The 26,466-nt window shown below is 47.7% G+C and overlaps 1 protein-coding gene and 1 gene segment (V, D, J or C); one reads left to right on the top strand and one right to left on the bottom strand.

Annotated features, from left to right (window-relative positions):
- Positions 1–26,466, top strand: part of LOC115642233 — a 45,306-nt gene that overhangs the window by 4,035 nt on the left and 14,805 nt on the right.
- Positions 11,966–12,943, bottom strand: LOC115642327 (olfactory receptor 10C1-like). Its single transcript, XM_030545777.1, has one exon. The coding sequence runs from the start codon at positions 12,941–12,943 to the stop codon at positions 11,966–11,968; it is 978 nt and encodes a 325-aa protein (XP_030401637.1).

Here is a 26,466-nt window from a genome sequence, read left to right as displayed (position 1 = left end):
ACTGTCCGCAAACAGGACACTGGTCTTGATGGATCTTTGGTCTGACTCAATGTGGCTGTTCTTATGTTCTCATGGGGAGAACCTCACACTGTTCTGTGATGTGTCTGATTCCTCCTTAGGACCAGATTTTTAACATTATTTAATGATCTAAATACCAAAAACGGGGGGCAGGGGATTCTATGCAGTGCAATGAGACCAATTTTAGATAGAGTGTTGGATCCTGGCTGTGACACACATTCACATGAACACAAACTCATACACAGTGATACCCCTACACAGAGAGAGAAAGAGAGAGAGAGACTGACACGGTAAATCGAATATGAACAACAGATACCAAAACCAAAAATCTCTCTCTCTTTCTTTCTCTCTGTCTTACACACACACACACACACACACACACACACACACACACACACACACACACACACACACACACACATAGACCATTGTCATTGCAGTATGTTCATTCAAATTATTTATTTTATTCAGTTTTTCAAATCATTTTACTATTTTCCATTTTGTTTTTAAGGTGTTCTTTTAAAATTCCATGTATGTTGGGAAACTAACTCCTTAGGACTATTTTAACCAAAACTCACTATGTGGAGATAGCAAAATTCCCTCAGTAATGCCTATCAATGATATTCTCTAAAGCACTAAACTGACTAAGGAACCCAAGCTCCATTTTCAGAAATGACTTAGGAGTTCTGAAGTCTAAGGTCTTGTCCACACGGTGTGATGAAGTCGGGGGGTTTCTGTGTTTTCCAGTGGTTTGCATGCAGACAGGGTGGGATTCAGTGTCCCCGGTGCTATTGGTTTAACGAGGTGAGGGGAGAGGGAGTTTGTAGTTACAGAGGACCAGATTGGGTCTCGGGACCCCAGCTGATGGCCTGGAGGATGGAGATCCTAGCGACTGATGACCTGGAGACACAGCTGGTTCTGGCCAGTGGGAGGACAATGGGCTGCAGAGAGAGGACCCCAGTGTCCTGACCAGCTGGTTCCAGCCAGAGGGTGCCAGAGGAGAGCTGAGAGGAGAGGAGACCCAGGCCTTCCTGTTTACGACCCTGTTTACCTGGAGAGAAGACATTGGACAGAGGCAGGGCTTGGAACTGGGGATATGGGAGGCCCAGCTGGGAAGCAGGGGGACTTTGGGCTGGAGAGGGGAAGCAAGCAGAGCCCACCAGGATGCAGGGTGACTGGGATGTGCTGGGTTGAGGGAGGCCAGGCTTGGGGCCCCAAAAGTTTCCTGTGCAGTGTTCAACTCTCAATGAACCATCCTGTTTTATGCTGGCTGAGAGTAACTCTGGTCTAGAGAACAGGGTTGCATCAACCTCTTTGGGGGTGAGGAGGCCCGGGGGGTCCAGAGCGCATGGACTCCTTGAGGGGGCCCAGGGTGAGAGACAGATGTGCTAAGGCTCAGAGAGGTGCGGCTCCAGGATGTGGAGGGGCCTGACCCCAAGACAGAGTGGACCCCTGAGAAGGGCTCTTGCACTGAAAGAGGCACCCCCATCAGGGCTGGTGCTACCATTTAGGCAGCCTTGGCAATCGCCTAGGGAGCCAGGATTATTTGGGGGGTGACATTTTGCCGGGGGGGGTGGCAGGTGGCTCTGGTGGACCTGCTGCAGTGGTGCCTGCGGAGGGTCCGCTGGTCTCATGGCTCCTGTGGACTTCCCGCAGGCATGACTGTGGCAGCTCCACCGGAGCCGCGGGATCAGCGCGGGGGCAGCGAAATGGCAGTGCGCCTAGGGCGGGAGAAACCCTGGCGCCCGTCCTGACCCCAATGGACCGCACAGGACCAAGAGTGGGCACAATCTGTGAGCCCGTGACACGTGGTCCTGCAGTTCGGCCTACAGGGGAGTGACTAGCAATGTGCACCAAAGTGCTACACCAGAGTTTATCAAACAGGGGAAAGCCCTTGGTGGGCCAGTCTGGTGTGTTTACCTGCCATGTCCACAGGTCCGGCTGATCGCGGCTCCCACTGGCTGCTGATCGCTGCTCCGGGCCAACTGGGGTGGCAGAAAGTGGCGGTTAGTAAGACCCTCAGCCCAAGCCGCTTCCAGCAGCTCCCATTGGCCTGGAGCAGCGATCCGCAGCCATGGGAGCCGAGATTGGCCAGATCTGTGGACGGGGCAAGTAAACACACCGGCCCAGACCGCCAGGAGATTTCCCTACACAAGCGGCGATCCCTGTTTGAGAAACCCTGAACTACACAGTCACTTTCCTGTGTGTGTACTTCAGGGGTGAACTAAAGAGCCCCCGTGAGCAATAACATAGCCCTCTTCAAGCAGGAATATATTAGTGTGAAGGAGAAACCTTTTAGTCTGCATCCGCAGCATCCAAAGGGGGAGTTTCAGCACAGAACTTTGATGTGCCCTGTTGTTCGCAGCCCCCTAGTCCAAACCGAGGGGCAGTGTACACATTCCCTTAGTCTCAATGAAAGTCAGTGGGATGTAGGCATCTAAGACTCTGATTTTCAAAGGTATTTAGGTGCCTACAATTGCAGCTAGACATCTAGTGAGATTTTCAAAAGCATCTAAGTGCCTAGCTCCTATTGATTTCAATGGCACTTGGATGCCTAGGCATGTTTGTAGAGTCCATTAGGAACCTATCTACACCTTTAGGGGCCTAAATAGCCTTAACATTTTGATGTTATATCATTTTTGAAAAGAGAATTTAAAATGAAAATTACAAAAGGGCCAAAGTGAGTTAGATTCTGGAAATTGAGCTTCTATCTCCCTTAGGCTCCTTCAAACTCCCAGCATTACTCTCCTATGGCACATAGAGTAAAATTCTCAAAAACACCTGTGTATCACAGAATCATAGATTAGCGTTGGAAGAGACCTCAGGAGCTCATCTAGCTCACCACCTATGTGACGTTGCACTCCATATGTTTTGTGGAAATACGCTAATGAGTGTAAATATAATGTAACTGAAACATGCTTTATGTAAAAGGTCTCTTGTAAGGTACCATCACAAAGCTTATAATCTACTGAGTGTGGTCATCCTATTTGTATGTATGTCTGTATCATTCTTGTATCTGAAGCTAGAAATATGAAGTATAACCCCGAGGTCCTATTGTAATTATTCAAAGTGTGGGCCATTAATGGCTTGATGGCTCCCATTGACTAGGATAATTAGTTGTAAATGGCTCTGTTTACTTGTAAGCCTTCCTGTGTTCCTGTGAGTCAGGCTGCAAAGAATGAAGGCTTGGGGGTCTCACAGGAAATGTGACCATGTCACCTGGTATTGGAATCCATCTCAAACCTGGTGCTTTTCCATTTAGAAGGAGGGGTGGGGACCCAGAGAGACAAAAGAGTCCCACCTTGTGTCAAAGAGATAAAAGGGGGTGGAACAGAACAAAGGGGGCTGCAGTCATGAGAAATCCCCAAGTTACCACCTGAGCTGGAACTAACAAGGTCTGTACCAGGGAAAGGATTGGGCCCAGACTAAGAAGGAGTCTAGTCTGTGAAAGAAGCTTATTGGAACATCTTTGAGAGTGAGATTTACCTGTATTCAGTTTCTTAATGTATTAGGCTCAGACTTGTGTGTTTTCTTTTATTTTGCTTGGTAAGTTACTTTGTTCTGGTTGTTATTGCTTGAAACCACTTAAATCCTACTTTTATACTTAATAAAATCACTTCTGTTTATTAGTAAACCCAGAGTAAGTGATTAATACCTGGGGGAGCAAATAGCTGTGCATCTCTGTCTATCAGTGTGTAGATGTGCCAGACTCACCCCTGCGGCACCTCCTGCTGGTTGTCCTTGGGAATTAGCTCACTTCCAGCCAGGAGCACCTTCTACAGGCCAGTGATCCACCTGTCTTCTTGGCCCCCGTGTCCCTCCCAGGACCCCAGTGCCTCTTTACAGGGCCGGCTCCAGGCCCCAGAGCACCAAGCGCATGCTTGGGGCGGCATGCCATGGGAGGCACTCTGTTGGTTGCCAGGAGGGCAGCAGGTGGCTCCGGTGGACCTCCCACAGGTGTGCCTGCAGAGGGTCTGCTGGTCCCGCGGCTCCAGTGGACCTCCTGCAGGCGTCCCTCCGCAGGCATGCCTGCTGGAGGTCCACCGGAGCTGCGGGACCAGCGAGCAGCAGAACCCCCACTTCCCCCCCCTCCCGCAGCGTGCCGCCATGCTTGGGGCAATGAAATGGCTAGAACTGTCCCTGCCTTTTTAACCGGGTCTCCCCCTCCCAGGGGAACCTCCACCCCACTATCCCCACTTTGCCTCAGTTTTGACTACTGCCCGGTCTCCATCTAGCCCCTGTTCACTGGGGCAGACTGCAGTATCTACCGCTCATCATAGGCAAAGGGGTTTGGACCTCCTGCCTTTGCCTACCCCTGGGCTGCTCCCTGCAACCCCCAGTACCTCTTGGCCTTATGCTAGGCCGCAGCTTGGGGCTTTCCAGGCTGGAGCTCCCCAGCTCCTCTGCCTTTCCCCAGCCCTGCTTCATCCAGCTACTATCTCCCTGCAGCCAGGCCCTTCTCCCACTAGAGGCAGAGCACGAGGCCTTGGCATCTTTCCTTTGTCCTTCATCTGGCCAACCCTCCCTGGGTTGCCCTGGGCCATGTCCCTTGGGGCAGAGTACTCCCGCTGTAGGTGTCCCCTCCGCCCACAGGGTCTCTTTACCCAGCAGATGTCTTGAGGGATTTGCTGCTGTCTCCGTTTGGGGTGAGGTTCCCCCCACTCCAGCCCCATAGGGACATTCCTGTCTCATGTGTCCTGTCTGACCGCAGACGTAGCTAGCCCTCGCCATGGGTCTCCTGGCCCTGGCACTCTGTGGCCCATGCCCTCCACGGTCTCCTTTATACTTCCTCCTCAGGAGTGTTCACACAGCCCGCTACTCCTCCACTAGCTGGCCGATCTGTGCTTGGAGGGCCCACAGTGCCTCCCACAATTTGTCCCAGGTCTCCCAGGCCCCCTTCAGGCCATCAGCCCCCTTCCACTGGGCAGCTGACACTGGGCCCCACCCAAGGACAACCCCCAGGGTCTCCACATAATATACTCCGTGTATATACGGGATCCACTGTCCAATTCCTCAGTTTTTCCACCTTCCATTCAGGCACTATTCCACAGTCCTTGCCCTGGCCCCTTATAGCGGGGTGGACCACTTGTGCCTGCATTCTCCACCAGCTGTAGCCCTGCGGACTCACCTCCGTGGCACCTCCTGGTGGTTGTCCTTGGGAATTAGCTCACTTCCGGGCAGGAGAACCCTCTGCAGGCTGGTGATCCACCTATCTTCTTGGCCCCCGTGTCCCTCCCAGGACCCCGGTGCCTCTTTAACCAGGTCTCCCACTCCAAGGGGAACCCCCATCCCACTATCCCCACTTTGCCTCAGTTTTGGCTACTGCCCAGTCTCCATCTAGTCTCCGTTCCCTGGGGCAGACTGCAGTATCTACCGCTCATCATAGGCAAAGGGGTTTGGACCTCCTGCCTTTGCCTGCCCCTGGGCTGCCCCTTGCAACCCCCAATACCTCTTGGCCTTATGCTAGGCCACAGCTTGGGGCTTTCCAGGCAGGAGCTCCCCAGCTCCTCTGCCTTTCCCCAGCCCTGCTTCATGCAGGTACCCTGTGTCTATCTCCCTGCAGGCAGGCCCTTCTCTCTCTCTACAAGCACAGGGAGAGTGCTGAGCTCCTGGCTCCCAGCCTCTTTATAGGGCCAGCTGGTCTCTGACTGGGGTGTGGCTCAGCTGCAGCAGCTTCCCCCAATCAACTCAGCTCTTTTCTTCCACAGCGCCAGCCCTCTGTAGGGCTGGCTCTAACCCTTCCCAGGCAGGAGAGGGTGACCAATCTGCTACACAGTGTTACAGAGGGCAGACAATTTATGAGTTTACCCTGTATAAGCTTTATACAGAGTAACTTGGATATATTTGAGGTTTGGATTCCATTGGGAACTGGGTTTCCAGGTGCTGGACATAGGTGACTGGTTGGCTAAACTCTGCAGCTTTGGGGGCATGGACCAAACCTGGGTCTGTTGAAGCAGACTAGCATGTCTGGCTCAACAAGGCAGGGTTCTGGAGTCCCACGCTGGCAGTGGAAAACAGGCTCATAGGTAATCTCAGCACATCAGGTGACAATCCTCAGGGGGTCTCTGTGACCGAACCCATCACACCTTGCTCAAAGTAGGACCAACCCCAACTAAATCATCCCAACCAAGGCTTTGCCAACCAGGGTCTTGAAAACCTCTAAGGATACAGATTGCACCATCGCCCTAGGGAACCCCTTCCAGTGCTTCACCACCCTCCTAGTGAAATAGTATTTCCTAATATCCAACCTAGACCTCCCCCACTTCAACTTGAGACCATTGCTCCTTGTTCTGTCATCAGGTACCACTGAGAACAGCTGAGCTCCATCCTCTTTGAAATCCCCTTCAGGTACTTGAAGGCTGTTATCAAAACCCCCCCTCTCATCTCTTCTGCAGACTAAATAAGCCCATTTCCCTCATGTGTCCCAGCCCCCCTAATCATGTTCATTCCCCTCCTCTGGACTCTCTCCAACTTGTCCATATATTTTCTGTAGTGGAGGGCTCAAAACTGGATACAATTCTCCAGATGTGGCCTCACTAGTGCCGACTGGAGGGGAATAATCACTTCTCTCAATCTGCTGGCAATGCTCCTACTAAAACAGCCTGATTTGCCATTAGCCTTCTTGGCAACAAGGTAACACGGTTGACTCATATCCAGCTTCTCATCCTCTGTAATCCCCATTTCCTTTTTTTGCAAAACTGCCACTTAGCCATTTGACCTCCAACCTGTAGCAGTGCATGGGATTCTTCTGTCATAAGTGCAGGACTCTGCACTTGTGCTTGTTGAACCTCAGACTTCTTTTGGTCCAATCCTCTAATTTGTCTAGGTCCCTCAGGACCCTATTCCTACCTTCTAACATATTTACCTTTCCCCCCAGTTTAGTGTCATCTGCGAACTTGCTGAGGATGCAGTCCATCTCATCATCGAGATCATTAATGAAGATGTTGAACAAAACAGGCCCCAGGACCGACCCCTGGGGCACTCCGCTTGATATCGCCTGCCAACTAGACATTGAACTGTTGATCACTACTCATTGAGCCTGACAATCTAGCCAACTTTTTATCCAGCTTATAGTCCATTCATCTAATCCATACTTCTTTAACTTGCTGGTAAAAATACTGTGAGAGATGGTATCAAAAGCTTTGCTAAAGTCAAGGTATATCACATCCACCACTTTCCTCATATCCACAGAGGCAGTTCTCTCATCATAGCAGGCAATCAGGCTGGTCAGGCATGACTTGCCCTTGGTGAATCCATGTAGACTGTTTCTGATCTCCTTCGTCTCCTGCAAGTGCTTCAAAATGATGTTCTTGAGTGCCTGCTCCACGATTTTTGGGGGACTGAGGTGAGGCCGACTGGTCTATAGTTCACTAGATTCTCCTTCTTCCCTTTTTTAAAGATGGGCACTATATTTAACTTGGACTGCCACTGAGCTAGTCGTGAACATCCAAATACTCTTGGTGGTTTTAAAATTGCTGCCTTAGCTCCTGTAGTGCAATTTTCATGCATTGTTTGAAAAGCACCTGGCAAAGGAAGAGAATCAAGGTTTATCCACCTTTTTCAGCTAGGGAAAAATTAGGTGATTTAAAAGTTATCCCCACAGATCCTGCCCTCATCCAAGATTTGGTGGGATTTTCAAAGGGGCTGAAATTATTTGACAGCCTGAGCCTACATTGTTTCCTTTGATACACTGGTGTTTGTCATGAGAGACAGTGGTCAAGACTCAGGAGACTTGTTTCCTATTCCCATTAATATCACTGGTCTCCAGGTTGCTCACAGACAAACTCCATCACCCCTCCATACTCAGCAAAGTTTTCATCTATCTATGCACTTATCTCCCATTGTCTTTCCTCATGCCCAACTCCTGTCTGTGCCTTTAAAACCCCTCCTCCAGTGTCTGTGACAATGACAGAGTTGAAAAATATCAGCCAAATGAAATGAAAAAATAAAAATAAAAATGAGGAAAAAAATCCCATTTCCCCACCTCTTTTTTCAACCATCTCTGCGTTATGTTCAAGTTAGATAAAAACATAGGACAGTCTTGCTTGAAGGTTGCACTGTAACATCACTTTATTTCTGAGAATTCAGACCCATAAGATGCAAGAACACAAACACTGAAGGACAAAGCAGGCTCCTCCCCACAACAGAGAGTCATAACTCCATGGTGGCAAGCTCAGAAGGACTCGTAATAATCAGAGACATAGATTTCCATACAAAGGCCCCTGTGTGCAAGAGGGACCAGAAAAAAACAACCCTTACACTTGGAGCAACAGCTTCTAATTTTAATACAGCTTTCAGCACACCTCACTCTGCATGAGGCTGAATTAGTTTGTGACAAAGTTTCTGGCCTATAGGCAGTATGTGGCTGATCTAGGAAAAGAAGTGAAGAGTTGTGACTCTCGCACCTAGGTCTTAACCACAAGACACTCAGCCTTGCTGGAAAACCCATTCAGCATGTATTTCTGCCCTGCCTGCAGTATTATGGCAGAAGATGGCAATTAGAGTGCAGTGAAACACTGATTTCTCATTTTTCTGGCAGTTCTGGAAAACAAAAGCCTTACTACCAGGGTATGAACTCATTCGCACTTGCTTTTCCTAGTCCAATGACTATTCATTGACAATCATGATGAGAATGAATAGTCATTGGGCCAGAAAACAAGTCTAAGGATGACTCCTTAGTCTGGTAGTTAAGACACACAGTTTGCTTGTGGGAGATCAAAGTTTAACTCCCTGTTCCAAGGACTATTTAATTATTTATATCCAATGGAACCACTTTTCCAGGACAGAGAGAGAGAGAGAGAGAGAAAAAGAGAGAGAGAGAGAAAAAGAGAGAGAGAGAGAGAGAGAGAGAGAGAGCTTGTGCAGAGAGTATTCTATAGGCCCGTGCACTTGTTTGCAGTGTGGGAAACTGAAGACTTCCCTCCAGTCAGGTGGGGGGATATTGAACGTAGGTCTTACACACACCAAGGTGCTCTAACCACAAGGTTAAATATTATAAAGGGAAGGATTGGTGCCCAGCATCTAAATCCTGAAAGATTTCGATGGATTTTTGCTGAAAATATTCAGCTAATTTGAGTTAAATGAATTCATGAATTAGGGCTACATGCCTCCAGCTTTCATCCAGACCACATCACATGATCCATTGTCTACAGGCAAGATCTAAGATACATCCACATTTGCTCCAATCCCTCAGGCAGAGACAAACACCTACAGGATCTCTATGAAGCATTCTTAAAACTACAATACCCACCTACTGAAGTTAAGAAACAAATTGACAGACCCAGAAGGGTACCCCGAAGTCACCTCCTACAGGACAGGTCCAACAAAAAAAGTAACAGAACACCACTAACCATCACCTACAGCCCCCAACTAAAACCTCTCCAGCACATCATTAAAGATCTACAACCTATCCTGAAGAACACTCCCTCAATCTCACAGACCTTGTGAGAAAGGCCAGTCCTCAGTTACAGACAGCCCCTCAACTTGAAGAAAATACTCATCAGCAACTACACAACAAAAACACTAACCCAGGAACCAATCCCTGCAACAAACCCCATTGCCAACTCTGTCTGCAATCTATTCAAGGGACATCATCATAGGACCTAACCACATCAGCCACACCATCAGGGGTTTATTCACCTGCACATCTACCAATGTGATATATGCCATCACATGCCCCTCTGCCCTGTACATTGGCCAAACCGGATAGTCTCTTCTCAAAAGAATAAATGGATACAAATAAGACATCAAGAATTGTTACATTCAAAAACCAGTAGGAGAGCACTTCAGTCTCCCTGGACACTCAAGAACAGCCTTGAAAGTGGCAATTCTGCACCAAAAATCTTCAAAAACAGACTCCAATGAGAAACTGCAGAACTAGAATTAATTTGCAAACTGGACACCATCAAATTAGGCCTGAATAAAGACTGGGAGTGGCTGGGTCACTACAAAAAGTAATCTTCCCTTTGCTGATACTCACATCTTCTAAGCAATGAGTCCTGTGGCACCTTATAGACTAACAGATGTTTTGGAGCATGAGCTTTCGTGGGTGAATATCCACTGACATGCATCTGACGAAGTGGGGATTCATCCACGAAAGCTCATGCTCCAAAACGTCTGTTAGTCTATAAGGTGCCACAGGACTCTTTGTTGCTTTTACAGATCCAGATTAACATGGCTCTCCCCCAATACTTCACACCTTCTTGTCAACTATTGGAAATAGGCAACATCCACCTTGATTGCATTGGCATTGTCAGCACTACAAAGTAATCAACTGTTGAGAATAGGCCACTTTCACCTTATTTGAATTGGCCTCGTTAGCACTGACTTGGTAAGCCAACTTCCATCTTTTCAAGTACTGTATATATATAGCCTTCTGTATTTTCCACTCTATGCATCTGATGAAGGGGGTTTTAGCTCTCCAAAGCTTATGCTCAAATAATTGTGTTAGTGTCTAAGGTGCCACAAGGACTCCTCATAGTTTTTGCTGAGACAGACTAATACAGCTACCACTGTGAAAATTGACAAGAGAGGATCCTAATCAGTGGGAAATGAATGTCATTCAGTTCGGTGGGAGTGGAAGAGACCCAGAACCACTCAAAAGATGTTGAGCTCCTTGCAGAATTTGGGCACTAGCATACATGTACGGACGAATGTCTGGATGCATGAGGCAGAGTGCTTTACTGAAATGTGTTTTTGGAAAAAAAACATTTTTCATAAAGAATCTCTCTTACAGTATCAAGTTTTGTATAAAGAAATGTTATTAAATGCATGGAAGATTAATGCTGAAAAAGTATCAGCGTAACAGAAAGAAGATGAAGTAAGTTCAATGAGGGGTAATCCTGTTCTCAAGGACTCAGATGGGCCATGACTAGTAAAATAGAGATGAATTGATATAGTTTCTTATACAGTAACTCCTGACTTAAAGTCATCCCAGTTAACGTTGTTTCTATGTTACGTTGCTGATCAATCAGGGAATATGTTTAAAGTTGGGCTATGCTCCCTTATAACATTGTTTGGCAGCTGCCTGCTTTGTCCACTGCTTGCAGCAAGAGCAGCCCCTTGTAGCTAGCTGGGGGGGGGGCTTGGAACCAGGGTGGATCGGCAGCCCCCCTATCAGCTCCACTAAGTTCCCTGTGCAGCATCTGCCCAGCAGGCTACCAATTGCAGGCAGTCCAGCTGTTGCTCCCTGCACTGCCATGTGCTGCTTCTGCCCTCTGCCTTGAAGCTGCTCCCAGGAGCCTCCTGCTTGCTGTGCAGGGAAGGGGGGGTGAGGGGAGCTAATGTCAGGGTGTCCCCCTCCACCATTCTCCTGCCCCCTGCTTACCCCTTCTCCACATAGAGCAAGGTGAGGACAGTACAGGGCTCAGGATGGAGAGAGTTTGCTGGCCGCTGCTACTATCTCAACTTCTGGATCTTTGTAAAGGCAATATACTTAGAGTGGGGTCAGCGTACTTAACGAGGCAATGAGCATCTCTCTCTCCCACCCACCCACAGGGCGTGTGTCTCTGTCTGCCACGCTGTCTCCTCTCCCTCCATTCCTGCTGCCTTGTAGAGGGTGATGCTACATTAACAGCAACGTGTCAACCCTTGAGGGCTCAGCCAAGTGCTAGTTCGTCATTTAGCAGCAAGGCTCCCTGGGAAATATCCCTCCCTCTGACTCCACCAGCTCAACCAAACTTCACAATCATCATGGCTGTGTACAGTATTCAACAGTTTGTTTAAAACATATATATATAAACATATATATATACACATACACACACAGAGAGTATAATATAAATTTATATAATATATATATATATAAAATAAAAAAAATTCCTTGGAACCTAAGCCCCCCCATATACATTAATTTCTATGAGGAAATTGGATACGCTTAACATTGCTTCACTTAAAGTCGCATTTTTCAGGCACATAACTACAACATTAAGCGAGGAGTTACTATATGCTAAAATTTGTCCTTTAAGCTTCCATGCCTGTTTCTAAAAGTAATTAGTTTAAGAATAGCTTTTCTCAGGGCCTCATTGACCTCCTTGTTTCTCAGGCTATAGATTACAGGGTTGATCATGGGAGTCAGGACTGTATAGAAGACAGAGAATAGTTTGTGTAGGATCTTGTGATTATCGGCTGTTGGAACCACATAGACAGTAATCAGCGTCCCATAATAAACTATAACCACAATGAGGTGAGAGGAACAGGTGGAAAAGGCCTTTTGCCTCCCTGTGGTGGATGGGATTCTCAGGATGGTGGTGATGATACGAATGTAGGATGTCAAGACCAGTAGACAGGGCACAAGTGTCCCTAGGGTACAGACAATAAATATCAGCAGTCGCACAGTCTGGGTGTCACCGCAGAACAGCTTTATCACTGGTGAAAAATCACAAAAGAAATGGTCAATTTCTTTTGAACCACAAAACTTTGATTTGAACAAGAAAATGTTTATTGTGGTGCAGGCTAGAAAGCTACTTATCCAGGACCCTGCCACTAGCTGACAACAAATCCTGCCATTCATCAGAACCGCATAACGGAGTGGATTGCATTTCGCTAAATACCGATCATAAGATATTGCCGTGAGGAGCAGACATTCTGTAGCTGTCAGGATACCAAAGAAATATGTTTGCAGAATGCGGCCCTTAATAGAAATGGTTCTGTCCCCAGTCAGGAGATTGGCCAGCAGCCAAGGTAGGAAGGTGGAGCTGTAGCAGATGTCCAGGCAGGACAAGTTCCCCAGGAAGAAGTACATGGGGGTGTGAAGGTGCTGATCAGTCACAACTAGCGCAACAATAAGGATGTTCCCCATCACAGTCACAACATAGATCACTAGAAACACGAGGAAGAGAAGGGGCTGCAGTTCACGAACACTCCCAAATCCTAAGAGGATGAATTCCATGATGGGTGTTTGGTTTCTTCCTTCTCCTTTTCCCATAATATGTATCTAGAAGAAGACAATCGTTAAGTATTGATGGAGTGCACACAGTTAGGTTGTGCTGTCGATTACACTCGGTGAAACCAAGAGCGTGTAACCTCATACCATGGCATCTTTCTACTGGAAAAGTGAAGCTGTCACTAAACAGAGGAAGACTCATATAATTAACAGGCTGAGTTTCCAATATAGGTGAACCAAGAGCATAGAACCCTATTGAACTGCAGAAATAACCCTTCTACCTCCCTGAATCTCTCTTGAACTTTAAAGAAAGACTTTTAGGCTGGGATTTTGAAATATCTTTATCCTATCAAGAATCATATCATATCAAGAAATCTAGAAGATATAACAAAAATCAATAGATTGGAAGTGAAAAATATATGGAGTTCAACCATGGATATATCTCCCCTGCAGCTGGGAGATGTAATACACTAGCTTTGGTCATCAAGCTAGCAGGATAAAATTAGCAGTGAGAACATGGCAGCACACACAGCCCTTTGGGATGGCCACCTGTGTACGTACCTAGGATCTCAGATGAGACTGGGCTCGGGCGCTAGTCTCTGCTGTGGAGGCTATTTTTAGCACAAAGCTCAGTAGCTCAGTCAAAGACAGAGTGTGTAGGTTTGCCAGAGAGGGAATTACACTTGCCACATGCAGTATAAACACACCCCATGAGGCACATACTGAAACACAAAAGAGGCTGAGGTTTGCATGAAGGTCTATCCAGCTGTCCTCTATCAGAGCAGATTCGAAGACAAATTTGCCCCATTTTATAGATGCATCTGAGAAACAGACACAGACTTACAAAACCCCACCATAACCACTCCTAAACACACACTACGGGGAGTTTCCTGTACACAATTACACCAGGTTAAATTGCATCAGCTTCATGTGGATTTACACGAGTGCAGCTGAGATTGGAATCCATCCACATATAAAGAAATGTAAGTGAAATAAAAATGAAAACTCATGGAGAGAAAGAAGAGAGTCATTTTTATCTAGAAGGGAGAATGTGCTTGGAGAAAAATGAAAAACTGGAGAAAAAGAAAGAGATATATAGAGAGAATGAGTTAAAAATAGAGAGAGAAAGAGAGAGGTGGTTTGTTTATCCAAATGTTATGAGCAATAAAATATAGATACACTTCTCCTCCAATATAACACAAATTCGGATATAACGCGGTAAAGCAGCACTCCAGGGGGACAGGGCTGAGCACTCCGGTGGATCAAAGCGAGCTTGATATAACGCAGTTTCACCTATAACATGGTAAGATTTTTTGGCTCATGAGGACAGTGTTATATCAGGGTAGAGATGTATGTTTAAAGAGAAGTCGCAGATCCCTGCTGTTAAAGCAAAGATATCAGAGCCAATAAGTCTGAAATCTCTTCCTTGCTTTTCCCCTACACATTTCTTGATGTATCGATAATCGTACCTTCTGATCTTTTCAGCCACTGCCTTCGGTTGCGCCCATATAAATGTAAGGGAACTGTTGCCCCCCTACTAAGGCTCAGTGGGGGTGTTTTGGTTGCTGGCTCTCAGCACTAAAAGAGGAGGGGTCGATGGGAAATCAGGAGCCTGAGATTGACAGTCCCCAGGAACAATGGGGAGAGGCCAATGCTCCGTCAGCCTGATTGACAGGGAGTCAGAAGGCCAGGGGGTCCCCTCCTCCGTGTGAGCTGGAGCTGCCTGGGTCAGACAGAGTGGGGCTGAGCTAAGGAGAAAGCAGGGGCCCAAGCTGAGTTGGGGAGCAGAGCTGGGCCAGAGCCAGAGGGGCCAGAGCAGCAGCCCAGGGAGCTGAAGGCAGAGCAGCAGCAGCAGCCGTGCTGAGGCAGTGTGGAGCCGAGGCTGGAGCAGTCCGGAGCTGGATGCAGTGAGCAGCTGGGGAGAGCAAGGGGGACCCTGGGCAGTGGACCCAGTGCAGGGAGACGCCTCAGCCAAGAGGCCCTGCAGGCTGGACTTGGGGGGGATTGTAACCTCAACGGGAAGGGGGCGATGATGGGAAGAAGGGTCCTGCCACCTAGAGCCTGAGGGCGTGTGGGAACCACCAGAGCAAGTGTCCAACCCGCAGAGTCCCTGCAGCACAGCCAGGGCCTGAGACAGAGGCCTGGGACCTGCAAGGAACAGACTGTGAACTGCCCTGATGTCCAGAGGCACTGGTTGTGACGTTCCCTGCCACAGAGGCGGGTGATGTGTTTCCTTTAACCTTCCCCACTTTTCCTTGTTCTTTTTAAAATTAATTGTCAATTAAACAACTTGCATTTTCTTTAAATTGTATGAAATGATCAGTGGGTCAGGGAAGTGCCCCGTGCAGAGAGAGCACCCCAGAATAGGGACACTCTAGCCCCTGTCCTGGGTGACCACAGCAGGGTTGGGGGTTGAGCCCCCCAGGAATCCTGGGCCCAGCCTTGTTGGGGTTACGAGGACTCTGCCAGACAGGAAAGCGGAAGGGGAGTCCTCAAGGGCACAGAGGCCTCTGGGAAAGGAAGTGGGAGCAAGGACGCCGATCCTTTCGCTAGCCCACTTCACTGGGGTAGTGCAGAAGCCAGGAAAGTTCCCCACAATAGCGGGACCATTCCCCCGCTTACATAATCTATGTCTATATCGAGTGTGGCAATGGTACATTGAAAGAAAAATGGAAATCCAGAAAAGCGTGCACAGAGAGAGAGAGAGAGAGAGACTATTTTGTTTCAAAATTTTTAAAAGCAATAAAACTCACGTGGTAAAAAAATAAAATACACACTCAACTAGCCAATACACGAGATAAATGCACGGAGGACAGGTCTATTAATGGCTGTTAACCAGGCTGGGCAGGGATGGTGTCCATAGCCTCTGTTTGCCAGAAGCTGGGAATGGATGACAGGGAATGAGTATCTGTATTGCTGTATTGTAAAACGCGAATGTAGTCTATGATTGTGTATTGTGAGAGTGGGCAGGGGAGACATGGATTCTACCCATAGCAGACATGGAGAAAGTAATGGATGCCTTTGCCCATCTGGGGCCTGAAACGATCCCCCTTGTCGTCAAGGACTGAGAGTCTTTTCCTTAACGACAAAGGACTTTGGATCTGGCTCATGATTATAAGATACAAGACGCTGGAGCGTATGAAGCATAGGGAGATAAAGAATGATTTTGCATCTCCTAACAGGGTGACAACTTACCCAGTAGGGAGCTGGATGGTGATGTGAAGTTGACTGGTGGGGAAGTATGGATCTGGTTATGTGCACAAACCCAGTCCAACAGATCCCATTCTCTCTTTAATTACATTGCAACCAATACAATTTTACTTAGTGTTGATGAATAGTATAGTTAATCCCTTCAGCCACTTTGGTTCATTATCAAATATATTCAAGAGTCCAGATAACCAGTGCCAGTCAAGTTTATTTCTATAAGCCAGTAGTAACATGGTACATTAAAAAGGTGATGGGCGACAGGAGCTGGATCACTTGATGATTCCCTGTCCTGTTCATTCCCTCTGGGGCACCTGGCATTGGCCACTGTCAGCAGACAGGATACTGGGCTAGATGGACCTTTGGTCTGACCTAGTTTGGCCATTCTTATGTTTTAAACCCGAGAACCATTCATTGCTCTGTCTTAGGCAGGGTTCTCAGATTTTTGTGCGGCTGACCCCTTTCACACAGCAAGCCTTTGAGTGTCACCCCCCTTATACATTAAAAACTCTTTTTAATATATTAAACACCCTTATAAATGCTGGAGGCAAAATGGGGTTTTGGATGGAGGCTGGCAGCTCATGACCCCCCATGTAATCACCTCACAACCCCTAGTCTGAGAACGGCTGGTCTTAGGCATGTTTTGCTATAACTGATCAGTGATTGGTTCCCCCCAGCATGCTACCACTGAGCCCGCTGACCCACCAGTCTGGGCTCTTTCTCACACCTCCTCCAGCATTCACACAGGTAGGGACCCACCCAGCTGCAGTTACATGCAGGTTCTCTGATCAGCAACTGCATGAACCAACAGTAGAAAAGCTAAAGACAAGATAACCAGCAGCTTCGCAGCCTAGGACCCAAGAGCTGTACCACCCTGCCCTTATCAAAACACTGACCAGTATGAATTTGTTACCCTGTTCCCTCTCCCTGATTGTGGAGGGGAATATGCACACTTGTGCTAACCAAGCTGAGATTTTCCCCCAGGCAGTTCAGTTAAAGTCACACTGGTTTAAATTAAACAACAAACAAGTTTATTAACTACAAAAGTGACCATTAGGGATAGGAAACAGATCAAAGCAGATATCCAGCAATTAAAACATCAAACTCCGCTTAACACACTAGTTAGATTGACTATGAATGAGCAGTTTCTCACCCTGACTGATGATACCAGCAGTCTGGCAGATTCTCAAGGCACAAGCTGCATTTGCTTTGCAGCTTAGGTTTCTCAGGTTTCCATATACAGGCTAGAAATCTCTTTAACCTGGGTCCAGCACTTCCCTCAGTTCAGTCTTTGTTCCTCAGGTCTCTCCAGGAATCCTCTTGTGTGGCATGATATTGCTCCCTGCCTTATATAGGGAACCCTTTGTTTCTAGACTTCATTACCAGACCAGTTTGTGGAAAAATACAGATGTCCCAAGATGGAGTCCAGAGTCACATGATCTGCTCACCTGCCCTGGTAGAGTTATGGCTACCATTACTTACAGGCTCTCTGGAATGTTCTCAGAAGGCTCACCAGGTGGGAGATAAGCTTCTCCTAACGCCAATTGTTTTCCCTAATGGCTCATTACCTGAATATCCCCTTCCCAACCAGCTCTCTAGACTGAAAGCATCTTCACCAGTGGATGTTACCCAGATGTAACTACATTTGAAATAGAGATACACAGTCAACATTCATAACTTCAGATACAAAAGTGATACAGGAATACAAATAGGATAATCATATTCAGCAAATCATAACTTTTCCAATGACACCTTCAATGACCCATCTTGCACAAAATGCCTCATGATTATGCTATAGTCATGCCATAACCACATCCCTGTGAGGAATACGGGGAGCAGTGTCACACCATCTACCTTCATTGACTTTCCCACTGGACTGAACAAGCAAGCCTATTCTGCTTGACATGGTAGATGTCTGAGCAGGAACTTTTCATTTCTAAATCAGATTATCTCATTGAAACTGCCCTGCTTCCCTCTCATACAGATGACCTATTGCCAGCCATACCCAACCCTAACCCTTCCACCACCTTTTCTGAGACCAGATTACAGTCTTTGCACTGCACTTTCCATTCTCTTGTACTATTCATAGTCTTCAATTATCTCGGTAAACTGAGCTTTGGGTTCCTTCCCGGATGTCTCAATCATGCTGCACCTCTTGGTGTATTTTGTTGTTTTTCCCTTTCACAGAAATTAGCATCTCTCCTTCTTGGTAATTTTGCCTTCATATGAAATGATGTAATCTCCTTGGATATTCTGCTGGCGGGAAATGTGAAATTATTGTATAAAGGAAGTGAATAGTTTGTTTTATCAAGGAAAAACAATGGTACAAGGGTAGTTTTATTACTAACTGTAGTGAGGCGGTGTGGTTCCCTGCCGCCCCAGAGAGGGACGAGCCCCTTCGGACGCCATAGTGGGCAGAGCCAGTGGAGCTTGCACCCGCCCCCCAGAGGTCAGAGTGCAGGACAGGATGTATAAAATTCCAACCCAGAGCTCACTACAGCCACGGCCACCGGAGAGGCCAGACGCCTGTGGCAGAGCTCCTGGTGGGGAGACTCCTGCAGTCTGCGACCGACCCGAAGACTGGCCAGACCAGCCGAGGCCTGATGCTGACCAGGCCCCAGGGAAGCTGTTAAGCCTGCCTGTGGGAAGCTACCCAGAGAAGCTGCCAAGCCTGCCGCTTGCCGGGTACTCCGAGGAGCTGTCAAGCTGCTTGATTCCTTGGAAGACTCCGTCCAGGCGCAGTACCTCTGGAGGGGGAGGTAGGAAGTAGCCCAGGGGCAGACAACCATAGTCTGGCTGAAGCACACCCGGAGCCCATGTCAAAATGTTGCGGCCTGGATCCCCACTGCCACACAACGGGTATTGTACTGCTGCTAGGGCCTCGGGCTGGGATGCAGTGAAGCGGGTGGGCTTGCATGGCCCTGCCACCCAATGTGCAGGTCACATCTTCCCCTCTCCCCAGGCCCTCTGGAACCAGGGCCTGACCAAGTGCTTCACTGTTTGCTCAGCACTGTCTGAGGGCCTGAGCATCAAACTCTGTACTGCCCCATCCTTACCCAGGGCCTGGGCTTCCCTGAATTTACTAGTTTCCTCAGCCCTGCCTGAGGGCCTGAGCTACAGACTCTGAAGCCCTGGTCTACACTACACGTTTAGGTCGAATTTAGCAGCATTAGTTCGATCCACCCATCCACACGATGAAGCCATTTTTGTTGACTTAAAATCAATTTCTGTACTCCTCCTTGACGAGGAGATTAGCGCTTAAATTGACCCTGCTGGGTCAAATTTGGGGTAGTGTGGATGCAATTCAACGATATCAGCCTCTGGGAGCTATCCCAGAGTGCTCCATTCTGACTGCTCTGAACACCATTCTCAACTCCAATGCACTGGCCAAGTAGACAGGAAAAGACCCGTGAACTTTTGAATCTCATTTCCTGTTTGCCCAGCGTGGAGAGCTGATCAGCACAGGTAACCATGGAGTCCCAGAATCACAAAAAAGCTCCAGCATGGACCAAACAGGAGATACGGAATCTGATCGCTGTATGGAGAGACAAATCTGTGCTATCCAAACTCTGTTCCAAAAGATGAAATGCCGGAATATTTGAAAAAAATCTCCAAGGGCAAGAAGGTCAGAGGCTATAACAGGGCCCCCCAGCAATGCCGCGTTAAACTTAAGGAGCTCAGGCACAATGGCCGCTCTGGGGCAAGCCCCAGACATGTCATTCTAGGAGGTGCCCCTACAACTGCCCCATCCCGTGAGTAAACTCCATCAATGGATTCTCATGCAATAAGAATGTGGATTTGGGGGATGAGGAAGATGATGATGGGGAGGAGGAGGTTGAAGATAGCGCAGAGCAAACAAGCAGAGAAACCATTTTCCCTGATAGCCAGGAACTGTTTATCACTCTGGAGCCAATACCCTCCCAACACACCCAAGGTGGGCTCCCAGACCTTGAAGGTGGAGAAGACACCTCTGATGAGTGTAAATATTTGTAAATATTGTACATGGTTTAAAAGCAAGCATGTTTAATGACTAATTTACCCTGAAGACTTGGGAAGTATTGGCAGCCACTACAGCTACTGAAAAAGTCTGTTATCGTGTATGGGAATGGAGCAGAATCCTCCAGGGACATCTCAGTGAAGCTCTCCTGGATGTACTCCCAGGGTCACCTGGTTGAAATAGGGGAACTTTATTAAGGGGACATTCAGAGGTGTCCGTTCCTGCTGGGCTGCTTGTCTGTGGCTGAACAGAAATCATCTCTGCTGTTAGCCATGTGGTAGGGGGAGGGGTGAAGTGATCATCCCAGAGAATTGGGTATGTGTGTGTGTGGGGAGGGGTTAGTTGGGTTTGTGCTGCACCTTAACCCAAAAACCACAGCCCCTCCTTTTAAATGGCCAACCCATTTTAAATGGCCAGCCCAAAGGGTGCTTGGTATGGGAAATGAAGGCACTGCAGTTTGAAACCCTTCCCACATGTTATGAAGGTTAAAGAAGCCAAAAGACTGTGGCTTATTATGTCTGCCTGCAAGTCGAATTCTGTTGCCCGCCTGCCCTGCATCTGTGATCTCTCACACCAAACCAGAGGCCCTTGATATAAGAGGCAAAATGCGACCTTGTAAAGACAGCACATTTGCTATGTAATGTTAATAGTTTGGTTCTCTGTGAATGAGTCAATCCATTGTTCTCTAAAATGTGTCTTTTTAAATACTACTCTCCCTTTTTTCCTCCCACAGCTTCAAATGTTTCAACATTCCCCATATCTTCATCCTAGAGGCTAGCGAAGATCAGAAGGCATAAAAAACGCACTCCCGATGAAATGTTCTCTGAGCTCATGCAGTCCTCCCACACTGAAAGAGCCCAGCAGAATGCCTGGAGGCAGACACTGTCAGAGTGCAGGAAAGTGCAAAATGAAGATGAGGATAGGTGGCAGGAGCAAGAGGAGAGATGGTGGGATCAAGATGATCGGTGGTGTTAGCGTGATGAGAGGAAGCAGGAAGCAATGCTTAGGCTACTGGAGGATCAAACTGATATTCTCCGGCATATTGCTGAGATGCAGGAAAGGCAGCAGGAGCACAGGTCATCTCTGCAGCTCCTCTGTAACCAACCATCCTCTTCCCCAAGTTCCATAGCCTCCTTGCCCAGACACCCAAGAACGCGGTGGGGGGCCTCCGGCCACCCAACCACTCCACCCCAGAGGACTGCTCAAGCAACAGAAGGATGGCATTCAATAAGTTTTGAAGTGCAGTGTGGTCTTGTCTTTCCCTCCTCCTCTCCTCCACCACTCCACCTGGTGCTTCCCTCTTCCTCCACCCTTCCTGAGCTATCTTGACAGTTATCCCCCTATTTGTGTGATGAATTAATAAAGAATGCATTCTACCACCATCCCGCACTTGCTCAGCCTGTAGTTGAACAGCTCCTGACCACTGTCCAGGCTGCCTGTGTATGGCTTCATGAGCCATGGCATCAAGGGGTAGACTGAGTCCCCAAGGATAACTACAGGCATTTCAACATCCCCAACGGTTATTTTTTGGTCTGGCAAGTAAATCTCTTGCTGCAGGCATTCACAGAGACCAGAGTTCCTAAAGATACAAGTTTCATCTACCTTTCTCGGCCATCCCACATTGAGGCTGGTGAAATGTCCCTTGTGATCCACCAGTGCTTGCAGCACCATTGAAAAGTACCCCTTGCGGTTTATGTACTGGGTGCCCTGGTGCTCCGGTGCCAAGATAGGGATATGAGTTCCATCTATCGCCCCCCCCCCCACAGTTAGGGAATCCCATTTCAGCAAAGCCATCCACTATGACCTGCACATTTCCCAGAGTCACTACCCTTGATAGCAGCAGCTCAGTGCTCGCATTGGCTACTTGGATCACAGCAGCTCCCACAGTAGATCTGCCCACTCCAAATTGATTCCTGACTGACCGGTACCTGTCTGGCATTGCAAGCTTCCAGATGGCTATCACCACTCGCTTGTGAGCTGTGAGGGCTGCTCTCATCTTGGTATTCTGGCACTTCAGGGCAGGGGAAAGCAAGTCACAAAGTTCCATGAAAGTGCCCTGACACATGTGAAAGTTTCGCTGCCACTGGGAATCATCCCACACCTGCAACACTATGCTGTCCCACCAGTCTGTGCTTGTTTCCTGAGCCCAGAAATGACATTCCATGGCATGAACCTGCCCCATTAGCACCTTGATGTCCAAATTGCCAGGGACAGTGCTTTGAGAGAAGTCTGTGTCCATGTCCTCATCACTCTCATCACCACATTGCCATCGCCTCCTCGCCTGCTTCTGAAGTTTCCGGTGTTGCATATACAGCAAGATAATGCACGTGGTGTTTACAGTGCTCATAACTGCCACAGTGATCTGAGCAGGCTCCATGCTTGCTGTGGTATGGCGTCTGCATGGAAAAAAGGTGCAAAACGATTGTCTGCCTTTGCTCCCATGGAGGGAGGGGCGACTGATTACATGGCTTACAGGATTGGCTTACAGGGAATTAAAATAAACAAAGCGGGTGAGTTTTCATCAAGGAGAAACACACACAACTGTCACACCGAAGCCTGGCCAGTCATGAAACTGGTTTTCAAAGCCTCTGTGATGCGCAACACACCTTGCTCTGCTCTTCTAATTGCAAACAGCCTAGTCAGCAAATGGTGCAGGCCAGGACCGGCGCTACGGTTTTGAGTGCCTTAGGCGGAAGGCAATTTCGCCGCCCCTCGCATTTGTCCCAGGGCTATGGTGGAGCTGCCGCAGTAGTGCCTGTGGGAGGTCCACCCGAGCCGCTGAGCACAGGACTGCCCATAAGCACCACTGCGGCAGCTCCATGGGAGCTGCCTGCTGCCCCCTATGGCGGCGCCCTGACCCAGGTGACACCCTGGACTGTGGGCTGCCACGGAGGTGCCCTGACCCAGGGGACACCCTGGGTGGCCGGCTGCCGCCAGCAGCTCAGACCCCCTCTCTGTCCCAGCAGCAGCGGCTGCTCAACCATTTAAAAAAAAATTGGGGGTGCTTTGTGGCACCCCCAAATCTCGGCGCCTTAGGCAACCGCCTAGTCCGCCTAAATTGTTGCACTGGCCCTGGTGCCGGCAAGCTTTTAAACGTCCAAAGGCACATTCTACCACCATTCTGCACTTGTTCAGCCTATAGTTGAATTGCTCCTTACTACTTTCCAGGCTTCATGAGCCATGGGAGCAAGGGATAGGCTGGGGTAGGCTGGGGTAGGTGTAACGGCCTGGTGCTACCCACTGGGAGAGCAGCCTGGGGCAGAAACCTCCAGCTGGCATGATATTCCAGGCAGAACTGAATCTCAGTTAAATGAAACTTAAAGAAGAGAATGACCTGGAGTCATTCGCATTTTTGTCCAGGTGCCCCCGAACGACCTCACTGAGGTCCGCCCTGGAGCACCCCCAAGATGACGATGATGGTTAGCAGTCTTATTGCACCATTTCCCATCCACAAGGCAAGGCAAAGGGATGCTGCTGTGTAGCACTGCAGTACCATGCTTGCTGTGGTATGTCATCTGCACAGGTAACCCAGGAAAAAAGGCAAGAAACGATTGCTTGCCGATGCTTTCACAGAGGGAGGGAGGGACAACATGTACCCAGAACCACCCGCAACAATGTTTTTGCCCCATCAAGCATTGAGAACTCAAGCCAGAATTCCAATGGGCGGCAGAGACTGCAGGAACTGTGGGATAGCTACCCACAGTGCAGTGCTCCAAAAGTCAACGCTAGCCACGATACTGTGGACGCACACCGCCGACTTAATGCACTTAGTGGGGACACACACAATCGACCACATCAAATCGATTTCTAAAAAATCAACTTCTATTAAATGGACCTAATTTCATAGTATAGAAATACCCTCTGTATTGCCCTGCCTTGACCCAGGGCCTGGGCCCCCTGAACTTACTTGTTTCCTCAGCCCTTCCTGAGGGCCCAACCCATAGACTCTGCATTGCCCCACCCTGACCCAGGGCCTGAGCCTGTTGAACTTAATTGTTTGCTCAGCCCTATATGTGTGCCTGAGCCATGGACTCTTTGCTGCCCGCCCTAACCAAAAGCCTGGGCTTATTGCTTGATGGTTTGCTCCATCCCTGTCCAAGGACAGGAGCGTAGGAGTCACAACTGCCCACCAACTGGGTGTGAGTAACCATTGTTTTGCCTCTACTGCTCTAGACTAGTTCCACAAAGTAACCAGATGTACGTAGTGAAATGGTTTTGTTCCCCACCACCCCAGAGAGGGACAAGCTCCGGCCAAATCCTTCTACATTAACCTCAAAGGGGAAGTCATGAAAAACAACTGATTCCAAAGAGAAAATAATGGAGACAGGAAAATCATTGACCTAAATTGTTTGTTGTTGTTTTGTATTGTTTTATTTAAAAGTTCTGCTCTAGTTCAAAAGGAATTATTTTGGGGGAAGTTCTCTGGACTGTGCTCTATACGAGATACAACCAGATGATCACAATGGTCCTTCTGGCCCTGGAATCTGTGAATTATTTCTGGGAACACCTTCCAGAGAGATGGGGTATCTCTCTGAAATCATGTTCAGCTGAACCTGCTGGGTTTCATTCAGGAAACACCAGCTGAGATTCTACGCATGAGATTGCCCTAAAGGCCTCTACTGACCTTAAAATGTTTGACTCTATGAAAAGTTCACTCAAGTCAACAGTCCAGATTCCCCTTTAACTTAAACCAATGTGAAACAAAAGTCATTCAGCTGAGGTAAATAGATTCAAGTCTATGTAAACCTCATCTAGGTAAGAAATGTCAAGTATTTTATTACTTATGTATATCATACAATTGCTGAAGTTTTGATGTATCTTGAAGTGTCATACATTGAGATTGTAAACTCATTTTTTTAAGGAATAGTAATTTTCTGTTAAGATTTTAGCATACCTATGTATGCTATAAAATAATAAATAACCCTACCCAGAAAGAAATAACTCTAGAAGACCTTACATGTTCTTCTTATCTGGAGGAACTCTGTGAATACACATAATCTGAGGTTTACCCATCAAACCACCTTGGATTTTAAAGGGACCTATGGGAGTTAGAAGCCCAATTCTGAGTGATTTTATGGCAAATGGGCACCCAATTCCCTTTGTTTTCTATGAAAATCTCAGCTATAAATAAACATGAATTTTGGAATGTCTTCTGAAAGAAAATGGTCTGATTATTAATGAATATGCTTGAGTGTTTAAGTAGTACTGTTTTGGGAGTGGTGTTAGTTAGCTGGTTAGTCACTCTGTACACTTACATTTCTATAACTACTCTATTGATAGTCACTCCTACCTAATCTAAGGGTATAGAGTGATAAACAAACTAATGATTAGGAACAGGTCAAACTCCACCAGAAGTCATCAACACCCCACCTATTGGCTTCACACAGGTCCTAGGCCTGGAGCTGGAGTTATGGTTTTGACACGAGTCCACTAGGAAATGGCACAAGCTATGAAATTGTCATCATGTTTTACCAGCATTTAGATAGTAGCAAAAGCACCGGGATTCTTATCAGTGAAAAGCCCAGCTGTCTGTTCTGAGCCTCGTCCTAGCCTGTTTGCAACTGGGGAATTTGGAATTTAAATAACTGATGTATAAACACAACATGAGAATGCTTTGATGGACTCTAAACTGTGTCTTCACTAAGATATCCCACTGGTGATGGAGGGTTTGTAATTAGGGCCTTTGGGTATTAATTAACACCATTGCATCATGTCCTCTGAAATATTGCTTGTAAGTTGCAGTGAGTTTTCAATAGAATTGGCCCAAAATGTTCCCTGACGTACCTTGCCTCTTTTCCCTGTCGTTACACCGGAGTGCATCTGAACCAGTGTGTTTTATCACTGAGATACTGAGCTGGATTCTGATAACAGATACACCACTGGAGTAAGGGGAATTACTCTGTATTTACACCAGCATACCTGAGATGAGAATCTGGGCCATTGAGCGCATTCATAGTTCTCCAGCATCTCAAAATAATGTGTGATAAAAACTACTACTGTCAAAAGGAGAACCTAGAAGAATTGCTATGTGTCGTGCTTCCATTGTAACCAGTCTATGCTGTCCATGGAGGATAGGCACAGTTACAACCCAGACTTTAAAAACACACACAGAGAGCTGGATGACAGCCCTAGTCCTTTATTTCCAAACACGGAGAGCCAGAATTTCAATGGTATTTGTTTGCGTAAAGATGCAGATAGGAACCTAGTGAGATTTTCAAAAGCAGCAGAGGGCGAGGTACAAAAAATGGACCTTGGCTCATAACCACGGTAGGTGCCTAAATCCCGGAATCAAGCCCCAGCAGGATTTTCTAAACCTCCACTTAGCTTCTCCCAAACTCTGCAGGCATCTAAACTCAACTTGCAG

Source organism: Gopherus evgoodei, unplaced genomic scaffold (genome assembly GCF_007399415.2).
Source record: "Gopherus evgoodei ecotype Sinaloan lineage unplaced genomic scaffold, rGopEvg1_v1.p scaffold_39_arrow_ctg1, whole genome shotgun sequence".
Taxonomy (NCBI): domain Eukaryota; kingdom Metazoa; phylum Chordata; order Testudines; family Testudinidae; genus Gopherus; species Gopherus evgoodei.
This window is presented reverse-complemented; position numbering and strand designations above follow the sequence as displayed.